General features: G+C 39.5%; 2 protein-coding genes across 4 annotated transcripts; one reads left to right on the forward strand and one right to left on the reverse strand.

Annotated features, from left to right (window-relative positions):
- The first annotated feature begins 545 nt into the window (after window positions 1-545).
- cldnd1b (claudin domain containing 1b) lies at window positions 546-8,619 on the forward strand. 2 transcript variants are annotated; one of them, XM_048250560.1, is made up of 5 exons: window positions 546-880; window positions 1,569-1,944; window positions 2,199-2,306; window positions 2,656-2,793; window positions 5,862-8,619. In XM_048250560.1, exons 2-5 carry the CDS (start codon window positions 1,650-1,652, stop codon window positions 6,080-6,082), a joined length of 762 nt encoding a protein of 253 aa, XP_048106517.1. In that variant the 5' UTR covers window positions 546-880; window positions 1,569-1,649; the 3' UTR covers window positions 6,083-8,619. The 2 variants fall into 2 exon arrangements, with proteins under 2 accessions (XP_048106517.1, XP_048106525.1); XM_048250568.1 differs by having other exon boundaries at window positions 877-991.
- Window positions 8,620-8,862: 243 nt separating this feature from the next.
- LOC125299306 (N-acyl-aromatic-L-amino acid amidohydrolase (carboxylate-forming) B-like) lies at window positions 8,863-17,844 on the reverse strand. Of its 2 annotated transcripts, none has more exons than XM_048250544.1 (7): window positions 17,721-17,844; window positions 10,890-11,125; window positions 10,421-10,616; window positions 10,139-10,232; window positions 9,925-10,032; window positions 9,651-9,763; window positions 8,863-9,241 (listed from the first exon to the last, which is right to left on the reverse strand). In XM_048250544.1, the coding sequence occupies exons 2-7, from the start codon at window positions 11,123-11,125 to the stop codon at window positions 9,029-9,031; spliced, it is 960 nt and encodes a 319-aa protein (XP_048106501.1). In that variant the 5' UTR covers window positions 17,721-17,844; the 3' UTR covers window positions 8,863-9,028. The 2 variants fall into 2 exon arrangements, with proteins under 2 accessions (XP_048106501.1, XP_048106506.1); XM_048250549.1 differs by lacking the exon at window positions 17,721-17,844 and adding an exon at window positions 17,650-17,714.
- Between the last annotated feature and the right edge of the window lie 847 nt (window positions 17,845-18,691).

Consider the following 18,691-nt stretch of genomic DNA (forward strand, 5'->3'; position numbering starts at 1 on the left):
AGTGGATGACCGGTCCAAGATGGCGGCTCCAAATCTCGTCAGCGCTAGTAAGGAGTAGCGGTCGATGCGGCGTCTATGTATATTATAGGGGAGAACCTTCACTCTCGGAACTCTTCCGGTGTGGTACTGCATCTAGGGGCGCTCGCGGGCCTAATAATTTAAATATTGTATTTGAAAGGGGAGACAAAGACAATACACTTGGTTGAGTATTATATTTTTTAAAGTCACTTAATTGCTCTAAAAAGCCTTTCAAACGTGTCAATGACGTCATTCATTAGCATGATCATAGCATAGCATAGCATCAATGCTAGCCTGTTATGGGCAACAACGACCCAACCTGTAAGAAAACGAAAGACATGACTCCCGGATTATTTCACTTTTGATTGATAATCCATATCCATTTTGCGAAAAATAAAATAAAATCTGAGGGTTTCAGTTGTTAAATAGGTGAAAACAATAAATGTAGCCATGTAGCTCCATAGGACCCCATGTATTTTGGACTCGCCCGCGATCGCCATCTAGGTGAACTCTGGTGAACTGCAGCCAAATTCGGTTTGTATGGGATTAATAGAGAGTGTGGAGGCTCTCCGTAGACGGGCTCTGGTTCTCCCCTTATTAGACATTCTCTGAACCGTCTCTAAAATAGCTGTTCCCACATTCCGACTTCAAAGAACGCGTGCAGTTGGAAGCTTTATAATATCTATGGTCGGAAGAATGACGCAATCACCATAGACTGGGAACGCACCTAACAAAAAACTCGCATACTAGCACTAGCTACTAGTTAGCTAGTCAGTAGATAGTTCCACAAATTATGTAGCTACCCGATTCAGGCTATGATACTGCATTTGTGAGGTTATGTATGGTCTACATTCGCGATAAGGTACGATTATGTTATTCAAGAAACCCGATGTCTGTGTCCATTAAGTTATGTTACGCTACGCGTGTGGCCAACTAAGGTTTTTGTCAGCTAACAACAGATGTTTCCTTCAACGTAAGCTTGATATCGCTGTTTTAAGCACGTTAGGATATCAGACTGGTCGTATAATGATTCTTGTAATAGCACTGTTTGCGTGCATTGCTTGATTTGTATTATCTCGTTATAACTATAACAGTACCAAGGCGAGCTAGAGGAGATAGCCGCTAACGTTAACGTACAGATAGCTAACTCCTCTATAACGTTAACGTTTGCTTGCCTCGCCTTGGTAACGTTAAGGTTAAGTTATAACGTTAGGGGTCTCAAACTCAAATTGACCTACGCACCACTTTCCAGGTGTGTTTTTTTCTATTGGAGGTGGGGGTCTTCAGTTATAGCTAGTTGGGCATTGTCATTTAACATTAGCCTATACCCATGCTTTTATCAAGTGACAGAATATTAGCAACTCTTTCTTTAGGGCACACCTGTAACTTACATCATTTGTTTACCTTCTTCCATTATATTTGATATTGACGTTTACTTTTTAATAATTTATTGCGCAATGCAAGAGGGTAGAGTCATAATAGCTTGGATAAACTTGGATGTGGTCGACGGAAATGTAATTCCATGTAATGTTCTTTTTCTCAAAATTCAGGTCAGTGCCAGCTAAAGCGGACATCACAAAACCACCTGCAAGTTTGTGAAATTATACGTCACACATTCATCCCTGGCCATTATGGTGGACAACCGTTACGCTACGGCTCTTGTGATTGGGTCGGTGCTTAGTCTGCTGGCCTGTGTATACCTGTCGGTAGCGGTGGGCACGCAGCATTGGTGTCAGTACCATAGCCCCCCAATCAGTCATGATAGCAGCAATGCCTCTGAGCTGCGGACCTTAAGGGAGGACTTTCTTGGAGAGGAGATGGACGAGAAGACGTACAGCGACCCGCTATTTCGCCTCAATGGAACGCTTGGTCTCTGGTGGCGCTGTGTTCTCGTGCCTGTCGATTCTCATTGGTACAAAGAACCAGGTAGAAAAGCCTTAGAAACTTCTTCCAGTAGGCCTACAACTTCTCTTTGAAAGGGATGGTCATTGTGAAAATAGATTGACCAACAGAAAGTAGCCTAGTCTTCAGAAAAGGACCTTGTAAAAACCAGCAACTTCTTATTTTAACTAACCTAGTCTTACAAGCATATCAAGTTGATAAGGTTTCTTTTGGTCAGAATGATGATGTTGCTGATGGGTCTTTACTTAAAATGCTGTTTGAACTACTTGTTTCCTCAGAACCCAAAATGGTGACGCAGTGTGTGAGTTTTACTCTGCCACAACAGTTTGAGGCCAAGTACAGAGAGCCTGGGAACCATAACACTGGAGAGGACCTCATCCGCACCTGTGAGTCTAAGCACTATGACACACACTATTTTGTCAATAATCCAAATATAATATGCTGGTTTCCCATTTATCCTAGTAAGCATAGTCCCGCACTAAAAGGAAACTTCAATGAAAATCTCTTTTTTTTTAGTTGAGGACTAGGCTTAATTTGTGTAAGGGAAACTTACTTGCCCAACAGCTTTTGCTCACAATTACATTTGAGACCCTGGCCATTAGCTTTTGAACTGGCCTTTTTGGGTGGTCTTAGTGCAAACCAGTCTGAATCATCTGGATCATTTTAGTTACCTAGTCCAAAGCCACAGGCTTGGCTCATATGTAAGGCGGATTGTTCTCTTTTTTTTGTGTTCAGATCTGTGGAGGTGCCAGTTCTTGTTGCCTCTGGTGTCCTTAGGGCTGGTGTTCTTAAGTGGCCTCATTGGAGTCTGCGCTTGCCTTTGTCGCAGCCTTACCCCAACATCAGTTGTTGGAGTGCTACATCTTTTGGCTGGTGAGAACTACTGCTCTCTTTCTTTTGAAACCCTGTCTCAGAAAGAATGTGAAAATAAACTTGGATTGTTAATTATTGTTTAATGTCTAATACTTTTTATGTGATGCAGCATTTTTGCAACACAAAACCCGGCACAAAGCGTATTATTGTCCCAACGCAAATCGTATTCCTATTATACACTCGAGTTTTTCACCTTGTCCTTCTCTTTTATTACACGATGTGCTCATGGATGTGCCAATTAACGACCTAAGGTGTGGTCTTGGCATATTATCTAAAAATTGCTATCTTACACTATAAGATAAGACACTGAAACGCATTATGCGTAACGCAAGAAAAACCTGGTCTATAGCGAAAGGCGCATATGAAGCACAGCTGAAGCACTGTCATGATATGTAAGCAGCAACTCCTCTGCAGGATATAATATTTGACCTTAGGTTTTTTATTCAGTCATTTGAATATTATTGGGGTGATTTGTGTTTTTTTTCAGGCTATGTTTTCGATGGTAACCCATTGTCAGTCAATAGTGAAAGTAATTAACTGTGTATACGGTAACTATTTTGTTGTTGACTATTGAAACCACGGTGAAGTTAGTTTCACTTTGCCAATGAGTTCAAATAATAGACGAGTACAGATGCGTGTAGGCTGCACTCTGCTAGGTAGGGGTGGCACGGTTCATGAAAAAGAAATCCAAACCATTCGGTTCGCTTGTCTCTGTTTGGAGCATGTGTGCATCGTACGGTTTTGACAGTTCATGTAGTAGTAGTAGTAGTAGTATATAACTTTATGGTCCCCATGGGGAAGTTGGGTTTGCGGCACAGTCGCAAGGCACTTTATGACAGGACATCAGACATATGACACTAAACAAATAGTCCATACATCAGACACAGACATACCATGAAGAACATACATCACACACTTCAATACACTATACACCCTTGGGTATGACCAGGCCAGCTGGACATCTAGCTTATTTTGACTGATTTAAAGCTTTTATGGCTTGTAGTATAAAAGAGAATTTGGATCTCATGCATGCTTAATGTAGCCTCATGCGCATATGTGACCACAGACAGTTTTTTTTTTTCCCTTTCGCGTGAAAGCGGAGGTGTGGAGTGATTCAGATCATGTGTAGAAATGGCAAGTGGGAGCGATAACGAAGGCAGCCCGGAGTTGGAGGATGCACCAGCGTCACATAAGTCTGGTGTGTGCGAACATTTTGGATTTATAAAACGGTAGAGTTCTGCGACTGTGTGCAAGCCTTGTGCAACACATAGCCTATTGATTCTGCTATTACAGGCCGGTAGTGGCTAATCGGGATGGTCTGAATATCGTGAGCTTAAATGTATTGTTTCTGAAGTTCATTTGCTGTGCCCTCGCGGCACTTCAGCAGCTTAGGCTGTGCTGTCTCAGCCCCTTACTTGCAGTTGGAAAATTCTGGAGTTCTTATGTCACTATTGGGAGGTGTAGGCTATTTGAAGCCGGCCACTTCAAGGCACTTGTGCTAAGCTAGCAGTGGGTGCGTCAAACCAAGTAACTACACGCACGGAGATCAGAAGGGTATGTATAGACTTATCTAACTCTGGAGAATATGGGGAATAAGCTAAAGTCCCAAAAAGTCGGCATGTTCCTTTAAGACCAGGACCTGCTTTAGAGAATATGTATCCAAATAATTTCCAAATTGTGCCAAGTCTACTCATACCACAACAATAAAAAAAATGTGATTTCAAATACATCATACAGGTTTTGCTAAAATAGCCTCAAAACAAACTAAAATCAAGCGGAACAAATCCTGAAATCCTTCATACAAAATAGGAAAAGTTCTGTATTAGGAGCAGTGTTACCTCAATTACCTTGGAAAAGTAATCTGATTACTGATTACTCCTTTAAAAAGTAACTTAGTTACTTTACTGATTACTTGATTTTAAAAGTAACTAAGTTAGATTACAAGTTACTTTATTAGTTACTTTCAGCAGTAACATTTACTGCTGAAAGTGCATTTTAACAGTAATGTCAACAATGTATAGCAGACATCTCAACCTGAAAAAAATATTTTCAGGGAGGTATCTCTTTAGCCTACTTAGATACTGAAATACAGATGTTTGTTCAATAATGTCTAGTCAGTACACCAAATAAGGAAGCCCTATAGATATAAATTGTGAATAGAAATAAAATATGTTGATTTTGGTAGTTGTAGCCTTGGCAACTTGCCATCTAGTATAGGCCTGAATAATATGCAAATGAAATTACACTTTTTAAACTGACCTCAACAAGTCTTTTGCAATTGTTTAACCCGCCATGGGCAACACTAAAGTCACGGTTACAAACAGTGCAGTGTGCAAGACTAACATTATGTTTTACCCATATGAGACAAGGGTACACTTCTTATGTAGTCTGATGTGAAATGGGTCTTAAATGTTCCTTTTTGGGGGGCACTGACTCTGCCCTGACACTCCTGTTCCTAGATACACTGAACTGATTAATCGGGAGAAAAAAGATAAAAGCCCACCTACACTGAAAACTGATTGGTTGATTTAGCGAGTCTTAGATGTGCTTCATCCACACACGCACCACCACCTCTCTCTCTCTCTCTCGTACGCACTAAACTCAGATGCAGATTTTATCTCATTTGCGGGCGTCAGGGAGCCGCTATCAATATGCGGGAGACTCCCAGAACTTTGGGAGACTTGGGATGTCTAGCTAGACAGCACTTTGTCGCCAGCACAGAGTGTACAACGTACCTTAATGTTGTCATGTTTAGCTGACACAAACTCAAAATAATGACTATATAGCTAAAATGCGCATCTCTCTCCTCCCCTCATTGTTGTTTACGTTTGTGTCGCTGCGTGGTGAGACAAGAAGAAAGCAAAGAATATATCTTTTTACTAAGGAAAACGACAAAAAATAGTAACGCACAGTGACTTGGATAAGTAACTTTACTGGTTTGGAAATAGTAGCACGTTAGATTACTCATTAATACTAAGTAACGCATTACTGGCATCACTGATTAGGAGTCCCGTCACACCTATGCAGCAATACTCATGCCAACCCTGTCCTGCTGATACCTTCCTCAGGTTTGTGCTCCCTAGCAACAGTGTGCTGTTTCCTGGCGGGTATGGACCTGCTGCACCGCGTCTCACCGCTGCCAGAGGTCGTGGACCGCTCTCTAGGCTGGTCGCTCTACCTGGCACTCATCTCCTCGCCACTCCAGATGATGGCTGCTGCCCTCTTCCTGTGGGCCGCCTGCAGCCACCGAAAGAGTTACACCCGCATGACTGCTTACCGGGTAGCCTAAGAAGCGGCAGCATCAGCAAACCTGCCCAGACCATGGCCCTTAATAGGAGTGGATTTGTCAGCTGTCTTTTTCTAGAAGAGCTTCTCTCCACAACTAGTCACTCTGGGGTTACTGAAGATGTGAACAGCTGTAAGCTTCCACAGAATTACTCTTCTAGTCCTTTTTAACTTCCTGAAACCCTGCTTTTAATCTTTCATCCCTTATTCTGTCCAGCTGTTCTTTCACTTAATCAATCAAATAGGTAATTTATGAATCGTAGTCTGGGGTTAAATTTGAGATCAGTTATCTTATGAATAAAATGTAAGATACAAAAATAGGGAAATATTTGCAGGGATACATTTAGTTCTTGGGTTTGTGAATGTGCTACAGGGTGATTGATGGCTCTCAGGAATATGACTAAAATGTAGCCAGAGAACTCTGCACATCTGTGCTTTTTGTTCAGCAGTAAATCCCTTGAGCAGTTTTAAGTTTTACTGGTGCAAGGGAACATCATGGAAAGCATCCAAGCAAGAGTACACCTCCATAGCAGCAGCAGTCCGCTACCATGAGGGTATTTATCCCATAAAATTCAGCTCTATCATTTTTAACACCAAGATGGATGGAATGGCTAGACCGATTAATACATACACTCTTAAAATTAATGTTTTGTCCCCATCTGGACACAACGCTAGTTGTGTTGTTTTTAACGCAAGTTGTGTTATTTTCAACACATATTTTGTAACAAATTAAAAAAGGAAACAACACAAACTGTTGTCCTGATCTGTACACAGTGATGTGTTAAAAACAATACAAGTTGTGTTGTTTTCAGCACATTCGTTTTAAGAGTGTACAAATACATCAATGTGTTATGCACACAATTGAAGACCGAAAAGCTGTGTTTATGTAATCTCACTTAACTTCTTGAGTCTTTAATTATTTTAATGAAATGTGTTTTTTACACTTGTTAAATCTTGACTCGATTATGTTGACACTATTGGATAGGGGTGTCACGATTTTGATTTTATATCGAAATCGATCGTTATTACATCTCAATCTCGAACCTCAAACTCAAAGGTAGAATCGACGATGTAGCCACACCCCCAATGTCACGTCCAGCATGTATGCCAAGATGAAAAAACACACACACACACACGTGCTGAACTGCGGCGTCAACACTCCTCTAATTTTAGGCTGCAGCCAGTTAAATATACACATCAATCAAACGAAATAAAAGCTCCTTTTGCTACTCTGAGATCATGGTGTGGAAGTATTATTCCGTTCATTCACGTCAATTAACATCAACTTAGCCTACTCAAGTAGGCTCTAGTTACGATCCAAAATTACTTTAAGGCCTAAAATGCACATTGATAAGTACATATTCCATGAAGACTAACCTTGGGTCTCGTCGTAGTGTGCTGAAACAATCAAATTATCATTCTGTGTTGTTTCATTTCACTATGTTCACGTCTGTTTAATGTTCGTTCTGTTTACAACCTAAAAAGTAAATAACATAAGGAATTCATTAATAGTAATATATATTGTTTAAAAAAGATCGAAAATAGAATCGAATCATGACTAAAATCAAAAATTAAATCGAATCGAGAATTTGGAGAATCGTGGCACCCCTACTTTTGGATGGGACTACATTGTGGGTAGTATGAAGTTGGAGATGAAAACCTGCTGCATAGTGGTGCTATTGACAAGCCAATTACATTATTGTAGCACTGCTAAAATAGGACGGGCTAAGAACACATAACATAAGCACACCTGAAGTCACTTAGTTATAGCATGTACCTATGTTGATGCTTTATCGTGTGGTGGAATGTTAAGTGTGTGTGTGTGAGTTCCTGTTTCTGCAGTATATATCTTTTATTTTACATTTTCCTTTTTTGTATGTGCATTTTTCCCTCATGTGCTTTCATACCCTTACAGGGATAAAATGCAGTAACATTGGCCTTCTCATTTTGATATTTTAAGCAAATGATGCAGTAGAGTTGTTTTAGTCCTTATGTTTCTTTCTTCTCTAAATAGTTTTCTGCTGTTTTGTGGATATAATTCTTTTTGGTTGCACTTCTTTGTTTAACATCCTTTGTGGTCTTGAAACTGTACTTGCTATTGCCTATTTGGGTTTGTCATGTGGTTAATTTTTACACACTGTGGTCAAACATGTGTATTGAATGCCTAGAAATGGACAGCACACCACTCTTTGCTAATGTTTTCAGTATTTATTGAGATTCTATTTGTTTTTGTTTTCTAGCTGTGCCACTCCAGTTAACCTGTGTCTTTTTGTGAGATCTCTACTTTGTTTTGTATATGTGAGTGTGTTTTCACCAGTCCAGACTATTGTAAATGTGGTTGGAAGCCTGATAGAACTTTGGAAAAGTAGACAATAAGTCGGATTTCTTCTGCGTGCTGGCAATAACCTAAAATCGGTTTGACAAATACCTCACTTCAAAGAGTTCACATTATCTGAATAGTGAGTTTTTGTACGTGTTTTTATACTTTATACAGTTCAAATGAACACTGCTGTTAGTAATAAATACCAGGCTTGCAATGTTTCTCACCATTTTTGTGTCTTTTTCTGGTCCAGTGGATAGGCTTTTGGGTGTTTTTCCATGATCGGGGTATTAGGGGCTTTTTAATTTTATACTGGTTGACCTCTTTAGACAACAACATAGTAGACCTAATGCTGATGCTGCAGCTTCTGCAATATAAAATGGAGATTAATGTATTTGCATTTGAAATAAGTAGGCAAATAAGACTATATTCCTGTGAAATCACAAAATATTGCAAATTGTAGGCACATTTCATATATGAGATTTATTTGTGAAGTGCAATTAGAAAAACTATCTACATTTACACTTGTTTCCCCTGAGGTGATGTGGTCAAGTTGGCCAATATACTGTGCAGCGTGAGTGGAGCTTGGTTTCAATATGTGCTTATGCATATTTTTGCATTTTGTTATCATTAACTTGTTCCCCTGTCCTCAATCTGCACTTTCACTGAAGGAATCTTCAGGGTGGTCTTGCGAGCCAGGTGGAATGCGATGCCTTTCTCATAGTAAGCACATTCATTTACAAAGAAGGGATAGAGACACTCGTCCTCCTTGTAACACATAGTCTCTCCGGAGAAGCATTGGAACATGGGATCACCTGGCTTTAGACAGCAGAAGTCCTGGTCCTAGAGGGAGCAGAGATTGTCCATTATGGAATGCTTTCATTTCAAAATGTGACTCCTGCTCCATTTACTCATGTACCAATGTAACTGCATTGAATTTCATGCTTTCAGCATTAATATGCTGCATGTAGTGTTATCTCTTTGCCGTTACAGTGTCAAACTGGAAATGTTGCCGATAATTTCGTAAATTTCATTAATAATTTTAATAATATCATTTGTTAATATGATTTAATAAACATTGTTGAATATTGTTATTGTATCTATAGTGTGGAAGTGTTGAAATTCCATGCCATTAAACTAGAATATTCACTCCAGCAGTTGTTCCATGAAAACAGCTGATGCTATTATATTGATCTGGTCCCCTTTAGTCAGCAACTATCTGAAATGTGTCCTGAGATATTCCATGTCAGACCTGCAGTTGAGGGTGTATGGCAGCTGATATTTGTTGGCTGTCAGGATCTCGAGGATAATCAATGCTCTTATGGAACAGATGTGCCTCCACCTCTCCACCCTCTATCACAGCACCTGGGAGAGACATCACATCACAGTAAAAGACAAAGCTCTGAAGGGTCCATTGTTTAAGGTGCACAATTGCAGAAATGACTAACTATTCTTTCAACCCTGTACTATTAGCTTCTAAACAAATCTATAAATATGGTAAGTTAAGATGCAACATATTTTGGTACCTGAATTGAAAAGGCTGATCCATTCTATTGCTAGCTCGAGGGCCTCCTTCATATAATTGTATATGTCAGCTCTGAGCACACCATGTGGTTGTGGACCCACTTCTAGTGCTGTAAAAGACCCACAACGTGAATAACTTTAACTCATAAAGCATTTAAAAACTAGCTAGCACAAACATATATGTAATGCAGAGTAAACCAATGGCATATAACTTACAGAAGCCATTCTTGCCCACAGACTCCAGGGAGTATGCTTCATTATTGGGGATATTTACCATGAACAATCTTACTGGCACTGAGGTCATTTTCATCTGCAAATGAAGTGGAAATTAAAGTTGTATTGAATAAATTAAATGAAATTCCGATTCCTGCGAGAAATCATATTGGAATGTATTTCTTTACAGAAATGAGTAGGCCTATATATCAATATGTCAATATATCAAATGTACTGTATATCTCTGAACAGCAAATCACAGACTCAGGGAAATGTTTGCCTTGCCTTTAGATATTTGTAGATGTGAAGACTGATCCACTCATCCAGAGAGTAGGAGATGAGTGTAACTCCCATGTTTGACGTGGTATTATGGAGGTCACACAAGATATCAACAGCCTCTTTGCTATCTTTTGGACCCAAGAGGGCATTTAGCTCATGTGCTCTCCTTAACTCATAAGGAGAGCTGTCTGTGGTTGGGGTACTATTGGGAAATATGTAAGATAATTATTCAGGAAGAAGACATTGGAGTAGAATGGAGACAGATGTTTGGTGTGGTAAAATACTAGTGTTTGTTTAATGCACACAAAAGCATTTCCAATTTCACGGTTGTAATAAAAAGCAATGAAACTTCTCAAAAAGTTGTGTCACATTCTGATACATGCATGAATTGTGGGCAAAAATATAAACATATCAGGGTGTATCTGCTGTCAGGCCTAGATTGACTGTCTGTAAAATCTCCTGTGCCCAGTCTCACCTGAGGATGGCGCTAGTGAAACAGCGATTGAGGTCTGTCTCACTGTATCTCCTGCACTGCTTTATGGCCTGAGGATTGGAAAGCACCAGCATGATTGGTAGAGGCCACGCCTTTTCCCCTTCCTCCTTCTGTCGCCTTGCCATTTCCTGCACCAGGTACACGCCAGTCATCTCGTTGCCATGGGTACCACCACAGATGGCCATGCGATGTAAGGCTGGCAGAGTTAACAGCTCCATCTGAGAATACACAACCAAAGCCAGATAAACACATACATACATAAGAGATGTGCATACACACATACATAGACACATTTGCTTGTTATTTTCTCAATACAATTAGTTTTTCACACTTTGTTTTAATTGGATACACAACCACAGAAATAACTCTGAATGTATTGTACAGAACCCTTCAGCAAATATTGTCAGGAGACTGACATCAGGTGAACCATTGATAATATTTTCATGCTCAAGCTATGAAAAGGATTTCATAAGGAGTTGATGTAACCCATTGTTGGGCCATTTCATTCAGTGCTATTGAGAGCACCTCTAATGCAAAGTATGTGAATGTGACTGCTTGACCCTTACACGCTTCCAAGGAAACTATCAGTAATCTTTCAGACATAATCCATTAGATCCCATTTAGATTGCACTTGTAATATTTCAAATTACTGTACATGATCCTGTAATACTGCATTATACCACAGGTCATAAAGTTCACCGTGCCTTCATTTTTTTTTTTGAAAGACTCAAACATAACCTCTCCCCTGAATGAAGAAAGTTCCTCCAAATCTACCCCCTACAAAATGAAAAAATAAAATGAAAAACAGCTGTGATCCATGTGTGACAAAAATTCTATTTCTGTTTGTCTTTCTTCTTTATACTGCTGTGAGATTTGCTGTTCCATCACAGCAGGACAAGAAGCCTTCCCTCTCAACAGGGTGTCTAAACCAAACACAGTCAGCCTTCTCTCGCAACAGGGACTCAGTCTTACAAATATATTGTATTTAGATCCAGTGTCAGCAGAAGTTGTTACATTAGGCTGTATGATAAAGCGATTCAAGCAATTGTCATGCTGATCTCATGGCCAAATTATTTAGACACCATATTTAGGTGTAAGGAAAAAATGAAAATGAGAACTGAGTCATTAACTTAAAGTCTTCAGTTAGTCACATAGTCACATTGGGAGGTAGAGCAACCTTTGTAATAGTTAAAGAGGTGTTTCTGGCATTTCAAGTTCAGTTACATGCTACTAACACAAGGGAAGCATGTTGGTCTAAACATTACAGTGAATAGAATAGAATAGAATAGAATAGACTTTACTTTATTGTCATGGCATGAAAAATGTCTTCTGTCTCACTAATAGAACAGACAGTAGAGACACAATTTTAAACAGAGTTCATTAAGACACAACATATTCACAGGATAAATAATTAACATTAAATACAAATAGGTCTTGGTTGCATACACACCCTTTCTCCCTCTTTCTCCCTTACACTTCCTCCCTCCCTCTTGGGGCCTTCAGTTCAGACTTATTCTGTTCCCTATAAACCCATTACCTTCATATTGTTAGCACAAATTCTACCAGTTGAGCTGAAGGATGTTATTGATTGATGGTGTTTTGGGCCCCACCATCGACTTCAAGGCAGCGCTGCCTTGCCTAACCCTAACCCTGACCCTAACCCTAACTACAGAATTATTAGCCCTCTGCCAGCCAATCAGAAAATAGTATTTCTTGTCTCTTGGGGATACGTTCTCAGTAATACACCTTGTAGTTTCTTGTAGTTAAGTTGGAATACCACAATTATTGTGTGGGTATTTTATGTATTTTTGTATTTTTCACCTCAGTATTTTGTATTTTATTTTAATATTACATTTCATGAGCCAGTATTTGTAGTTTGTAACAAAATAGTTTTTGATGTATTTGTGCCCACCTCTCCCCTAGGGCCTTCCAGGCAGTGCTGCCTTGAAGTTGACGGTGGGGGCCCAAAAGACCATATATCGATGTTATCACCCAGTATACACAAAGACACACACACACACAGATACACACACACACACAACCAAGTCACTGTTGATAAGTTAACAAATCCCACAACTGTTGATAAGTTAACAAATCACAATTAGCGCCAGAACTTCTCTCAGCTAATAAAAGCATTGAGTTCTTATCTTTTTTCAAAGGTAAAATTGACCAACTTTCGGATGACATTAAAAAGGCCCCAACTGTAGCCAGTTTTAAATCTAGACTTAAGACCAAACTGTTCTCAGACGCTTTCTGCTAACTGCACTGAGTTATAATTTCTGAATCTGTCTTGACAATTATTCTACCTTGTGTCTTTTATTTTTAAATGATTTTACCTTGTGTGTTTTATGTTTTCTTTTTATTATGATCTTTACCTTTTGAACTATTCTTTGACTATGTTGCCCTTCTATGCTTTTGTTTGTTATTATTATTTGCTTTTGTTTATGTAAAGCACATTGAATGACCTCAGTGTATGAAATGCGCTATATAAATAAACTTAACTTGACTCTACTTGACTCATTATAGTGTATAGACACACATACATGAAAACAAAATTGGTTTGAAGTTGTTATTTCTAAAGGGGAACTATGCCATTTTTTTAGGTTAATTTACGTTAACTTAAAGGGGAACTATGCAGGTTTTTTTAGCTTAATTTACCTTACTGAACAGCTTCGAAGTCATTGGAATGATTATATGACTTTTTTCAGGATGAATGGTGGCCGTCTCGCTTCCCACTAGTGCCTGTGAGCAGAAAAACCACCCTTGCAACTTTAGGCCGGCGGGCGGGCCGGCGGCCTCAGAGACAGAAAGTCTCGCAGGCATAGCTTGCAGCCTCGCAATGTAACGAATTGCTTTACTGCACTACACACATGCACGGCAGGCACCAACTAGAATAAGGTAGCGATGGAGTTTCTCAGACATTCGTCATGCCAGAGCCAGCGAAAAGAAGCAGGCAGTGAGTGAACCGTTGTCTGAGGAACAGGGAAAGAGGAAAACGGCAGACTGACCGATTGAGGAGTGTCGTGAATCATATACTCTGAGGCTGTAGGGGGAGCTCTGCAGAGAAACCTGCGAGCGAAAAGTGAGAAAATAGCAAAGAAATTGCCAAAACTGCATAGTTTCACTTTAAAGCAACACCAAAGAGTCTTTTTTTTTAACCGTAAAATAATGTTTCTGAAATTGTTTCAGTGGTTCATCAACTCGTAACAGGGTGAACGGCACTTCTGCATTCGCTTTGCAACCCTCTATCGCAGGGGCGGAGCCAGAGGGGTGGCTCCGTGTGGCACAGGCCACCCTTGAGATTCGATTGGCCACCCCAGGTACCACCCCCAAATCTTAGTCTTAGATTGGCCATTAACATGGTCTAAGGCAGGACCGTTCTTGATGCACTTGCAGCAGTTTGAAGTATCAGACGTCAGAAATGTAAGTGGCAAACACGCTTCCCTTTACTGGCCTACAGGCTACTGCTTGTGCTAACACGCAGAGATATCTATTTATTGCATCTGCCAGTGCATATCTATCTAATCACACACTTAAGTCGCCGACATTTGCTACGTCATTAAGTGTTAACTGTAGGCTAGGCCTATACTTTTGTAAAAGTGTTTAATGGCAATAATGTCCTAATGTAATGTCTAGAAAACTTTTCATTTATGGTTCATCAAGCTTAGGCCTACTCACTAAACACTCGTTGCATCGAGGCTACAGGTAGCGACATTCTGATGACGTGTATGATCATTCAACCAGACAAGCATTTGTTGTAAAATATTGAAATTATGGGAAGTTTACATAGCTTAGGCTAAACTGTTTCTTTCGTCCCCCATGTCTGTTTTATTCGTCCCAATCATGAGCGATAAATGAAACATTTCGCACGTTCCACTTTTGCTTAAATAATTACAAAATAATTTAAAAAATATATATATCTTTTTTTTTTTGGCCGAGCCGGACTTTATAAAGTTAATTTTCCATAGTAGCGTGTGACAACAAAATCATATGCCTGCGTTCTGTTCCCAGAGCTTTCTCTGTCTATGATCTGCAGCGTTTCTCAAATTATGAGCCTCCTCGACGAGTAAATTGCTGGTCTACAGAGCCATGAATTTAAATTACGCCCCACTTCTGCCTGTTAATTTGCGGCACAATTGAATGATATTATAGAACCGCGGACCGAAAGGTTTCCCTGATCAGGAAATACTCCTTAATTCACAACTTTTTGTAGGCCTAACAGAGGTAGCCTAAATATCGTGCCTATGGCGATGTCCGCTTTAAAAAAAAAAACATTTATTTCACTTGTCTCCCTGGATTGAACGCAGAATGTGGGCTGTTGTGCAAATAGATGAATGAGGGAGGGAGATTCCGTTAACAAAAACCTAAAGTTTTGCTAACATTTTCTCCATTATTATCGTAAAATATGTCTCCATGCAGGGCAGGGCTGGTTCTAACCTAGGCTACTATATTTGGGTGGGCTGGTAGACATTTTGGGTGGGCAACATAGCAAAGCTGTCAAATTGGATCAAAACTAACATAAACACAAAACAATCAGTACTACCTAGCTTGAGTTGCTGTAGTCAAAAGCCAGGGATAGGCATGTCTGATAAATGTATTTAAAATACAAAATAGTATGTTGTCATTTGTTTTTTATTTAGTTGGAAAACAATTGTATCAAAATACTGTATAGGTTTGTAGTTTAAAAATACTGGCAAATACAAATTTACAAATTTAATTAATATTTTGCCCACACTTGTTGTGATCATAATATTGAGATTTAGGAAGATGAAATTGCTCACATACACAATACACTCCTTCATACCACCCTCAAGTTTCTTGAGAACTTTAAAGAAAATAAACAAATAGACAAAAAAGCAGGTCAAATTATTTTAACAGCTACAAAAATAGATGCGCATATAGATATAAGTCATTGTGGGGGGAAATGTCTTGGATCAGTATATTTGTATGTCTTAATTTAATAGAATAGAATAAAATGGATTATATTTTAATGTCCCCATGATGGAATTTGTTTTAGCACAGCATAGCCCATGGACAGACAACTTAGATAATTCACTTTAATATATTTGTATTATTTTATTCAAATACAAAGAAATTTTATGTGAGTGAGGTATGTTTTTTTTTTTTCTTTCAATTTATGAGCATGGTGTTTGCGTCTGGTTTCCCTAATGTGTTTGTGCTAATTTCACATCTTGAGCCTGTTTCTGTTTATCTGGATGTTTTGCCTCATGCCACCCTTAAATTAATCAGTGCCTCACCAGTGCCACCCTTGTTAAAAAATGTCTAGAATCGCCACTGCTCTATCGGCTATAACCACGCTGCAAGTTTGCTAGATCGGGTAGCGGATCTGTAGTTCGATGGAATGAGACATAAGAAACTACAAATTTGACTTGCTTCTGATGTCGCAATACTTTCATAAAATCATACAACATACTCTACCTTGTCTGTGGACATTGTTATTTCCAAAGCCGGGGCTGGATAAACAAATAGCGTGCGTGGGACAGAAGAAAAGTGCTTTAGTGTTGCCACCTCGCTTCCCCATAGCATCTTTGGAGCATAATGTGGTATACTCTACCGTACGCAAGTATACTTGGCCTACAAACCTGATTGACAGAAACCTGATTTACAGAAACCTGATTTACGTTTCAGCATATTCTACCTTGGGCTGTGGATTTGGCATTAGATTCACTGCTCATCAAGGTGTTGTTTGTAAAATAACAGAACTTGAAATTAATTGCATGTGTTATCTGGAGATGTTTTTCCTTATTTCTCAACATCAACAAACACATTCTCCCTTACTCTTATGGCCAGCAGTCCTCTCTACAGCTATGCAGCAGCACAAAACATACATTCACTGTTAATACCAACTCATGTCTCACTGGCTAGTGAATAGGTTACTTCCAGCAGCGTCTGATTTCCACTTCAGTTTTGTGGAGTTAATTAACTTGATCACACTCCAAAGACTAGGAAACATTCGATATTTCAAATATACTGGTATTATTGTAATTTCCCATGACACCCTGTAACATCTCTTTGCACCTTTGCAAATGGACTCCCATAATTTACTCAATTGTAAATTATAGTCATCTAGTCCCCTAATTATCCCTCAGTTCATGCCACTTAACATCCAAGGTTTGTTTGAATTGTTCTGTATCATAATGGCACATTTCTATGGAGAATTATCATCTTTGACTGAACACCATATTATTAATGTCTGCTGGTGACATGTATTAGTAACCATTTATTTATACTGCAGACTGACCCAAGACAGACTAAGAAAACAAAAGGTTGGTCAGTAAACTGCCTCACCATATTAAAGGACCTAATACGCAGAATGTCATTTCTTTCTTCTCATTATGTCAACCTTTCTGTCCTACACTCTTTTTCTGTCTCTGTCTGTACTGCTTATCTATTTTACAAACCAAACTTTGACCTCAAACAGCACCCTCCGAGCTTGCATGTTGCCATACTGCACTAAAGTAAATGCTCTCTCTCTCTCTCTTTCTTTTTCTTTCTCTTTCTCTCTTTTTTGTGGAGCACAACATAGATTCCTGTTTGCCTAACTACAAGTTTTTTTTGTGCTCGTGTTTCATTTTTCCTCAAAATATAATTTGTGTGCTCGGTCAAAATATTTTTCTGCGCTCAAATTGTGCTATTGCTCGCTCATAAAAGTGGAACAGCTGTAACTCCATATTCACCCAGACAAACAAGTGCATGCAGACCCACACTGTACAATGCATACCCAGACACTGCAGCACACAGTAACGTGTCTGACAACATCCAAGGCAACCTCAGCTCACCCACTGCACTTACCTTCCTCTCTGTCCCAAGTGTCTCCACGTCTCCACCTCCGTGTGTTCACTTCCCAGTCCTCTCCCAAGCACCTCCTTTCTCCCCATACTGCCCCAGGTCAGATTTCAGGCCATTCAAGATTTGTGATGTAACATTAACCAGCATGCTTCCTGTCAGCAAACACTGGCCAGTCTGCTGAGTCATTCCAACAAGGGGACAAGAGAGATCCTGAGGCACAGGGATTATTAATAAACAACTCGAAGAAGATCAGTGGCGGTACTTTTTCTCTTGGGTCATGGAATCACAAGTTACCAAATGGACTATGGGACTCTCTCAGAGAGATCTGTGAGACCTCATATAGTTTCATTTCGGATGTTTGTGCGAAAGATATACATAGACTTTGATGACACTCTAAAGACTTGATACTTTACTTGATACTTATTTACGCAGGCATGTAAAAAAAAGTCTATCATTTGACTTTGTATATTTGAATGTTTCCATAATGGGGCAGCCGTGACCTAAATGTTTGGTAATCAGACTTGTGATAAAAAGGGCAGCCAGTTCAATCCCTTCCTGGTAGGAAAAATGTGGGCGTGGGGAGTGGTTGAACCTTGCTCTTAAGAAAGACACCTAAACCCCAACTGCTCTTTGGGAGCTGCCCACTGCTCTGGGTTTCTGTTCAATTAATAAAATAAAATTAGTCTCAATAAAAGAAAATTGCACATTCACCTAATCCATATCAAATAAAAAGGACAGTTGAAACATAGAGGTTGAATTTGAGATGTCCCTACAACCATTCAGATGGAAATCCCTGTGTAAATTAATTTGGGCCCAACCACTTCATGGTATAATTAATCGACATTGTATCCTGACAACTCGTTTGGCAAAGTGTATCAATAACAGTGCCAAACGCAAGGATTCTATTTCCTCTGAGTGCTTGTCTGTTTAAATGGCTCTTTCAGAGGACTCCAGATGGCTTTGGATAGGAGGTT

This window comes from Alosa alosa, chromosome 1 (assembly GCF_017589495.1).
Source record: "Alosa alosa isolate M-15738 ecotype Scorff River chromosome 1, AALO_Geno_1.1, whole genome shotgun sequence".
NCBI classification, from domain to species: domain Eukaryota; kingdom Metazoa; phylum Chordata; class Actinopteri; order Clupeiformes; family Clupeidae; genus Alosa; species Alosa alosa.

Coding starts and splice junctions, on each gene's coding strand:
- cldnd1b (XM_048250560.1), top strand. CDS start 1,650: ATGGTGGACAACCGTTACGCTACGGCTCTTGTGATTGGGTCGGTGCTT. Junction 1,945..2,198: donor TCATTGGTACAAAGAACCAG/GTAGAAAAGCCT, acceptor TTGTTTCCTCAG/AACCCAAAATGGTGACGCAG. Junction 2,794..5,861: donor AGTGCTACATCTTTTGGCTG/GTGAGAACTACT, acceptor TACCTTCCTCAG/GTTTGTGCTCCCTAGCAACA.
- LOC125299306 (XM_048250544.1), bottom strand. CDS start 11,125: ATGGAGCTGTTAACTCTGCCAGCCTTACATCGCATGGCCATCTGTGGT. Junction 10,233..10,420: donor ACATCTACAAATATCTAAAG/GCAAGGCAAACA, acceptor CTTCATTTGCAG/ATGAAAATGACCTCAGTGCC. Junction 9,764..9,924: donor GATCAGCCTTTTCAATTCAG/GTACCAAAATAT, acceptor TGTCTCTCCCAG/GTGCTGTGATAGAGGGTGGA.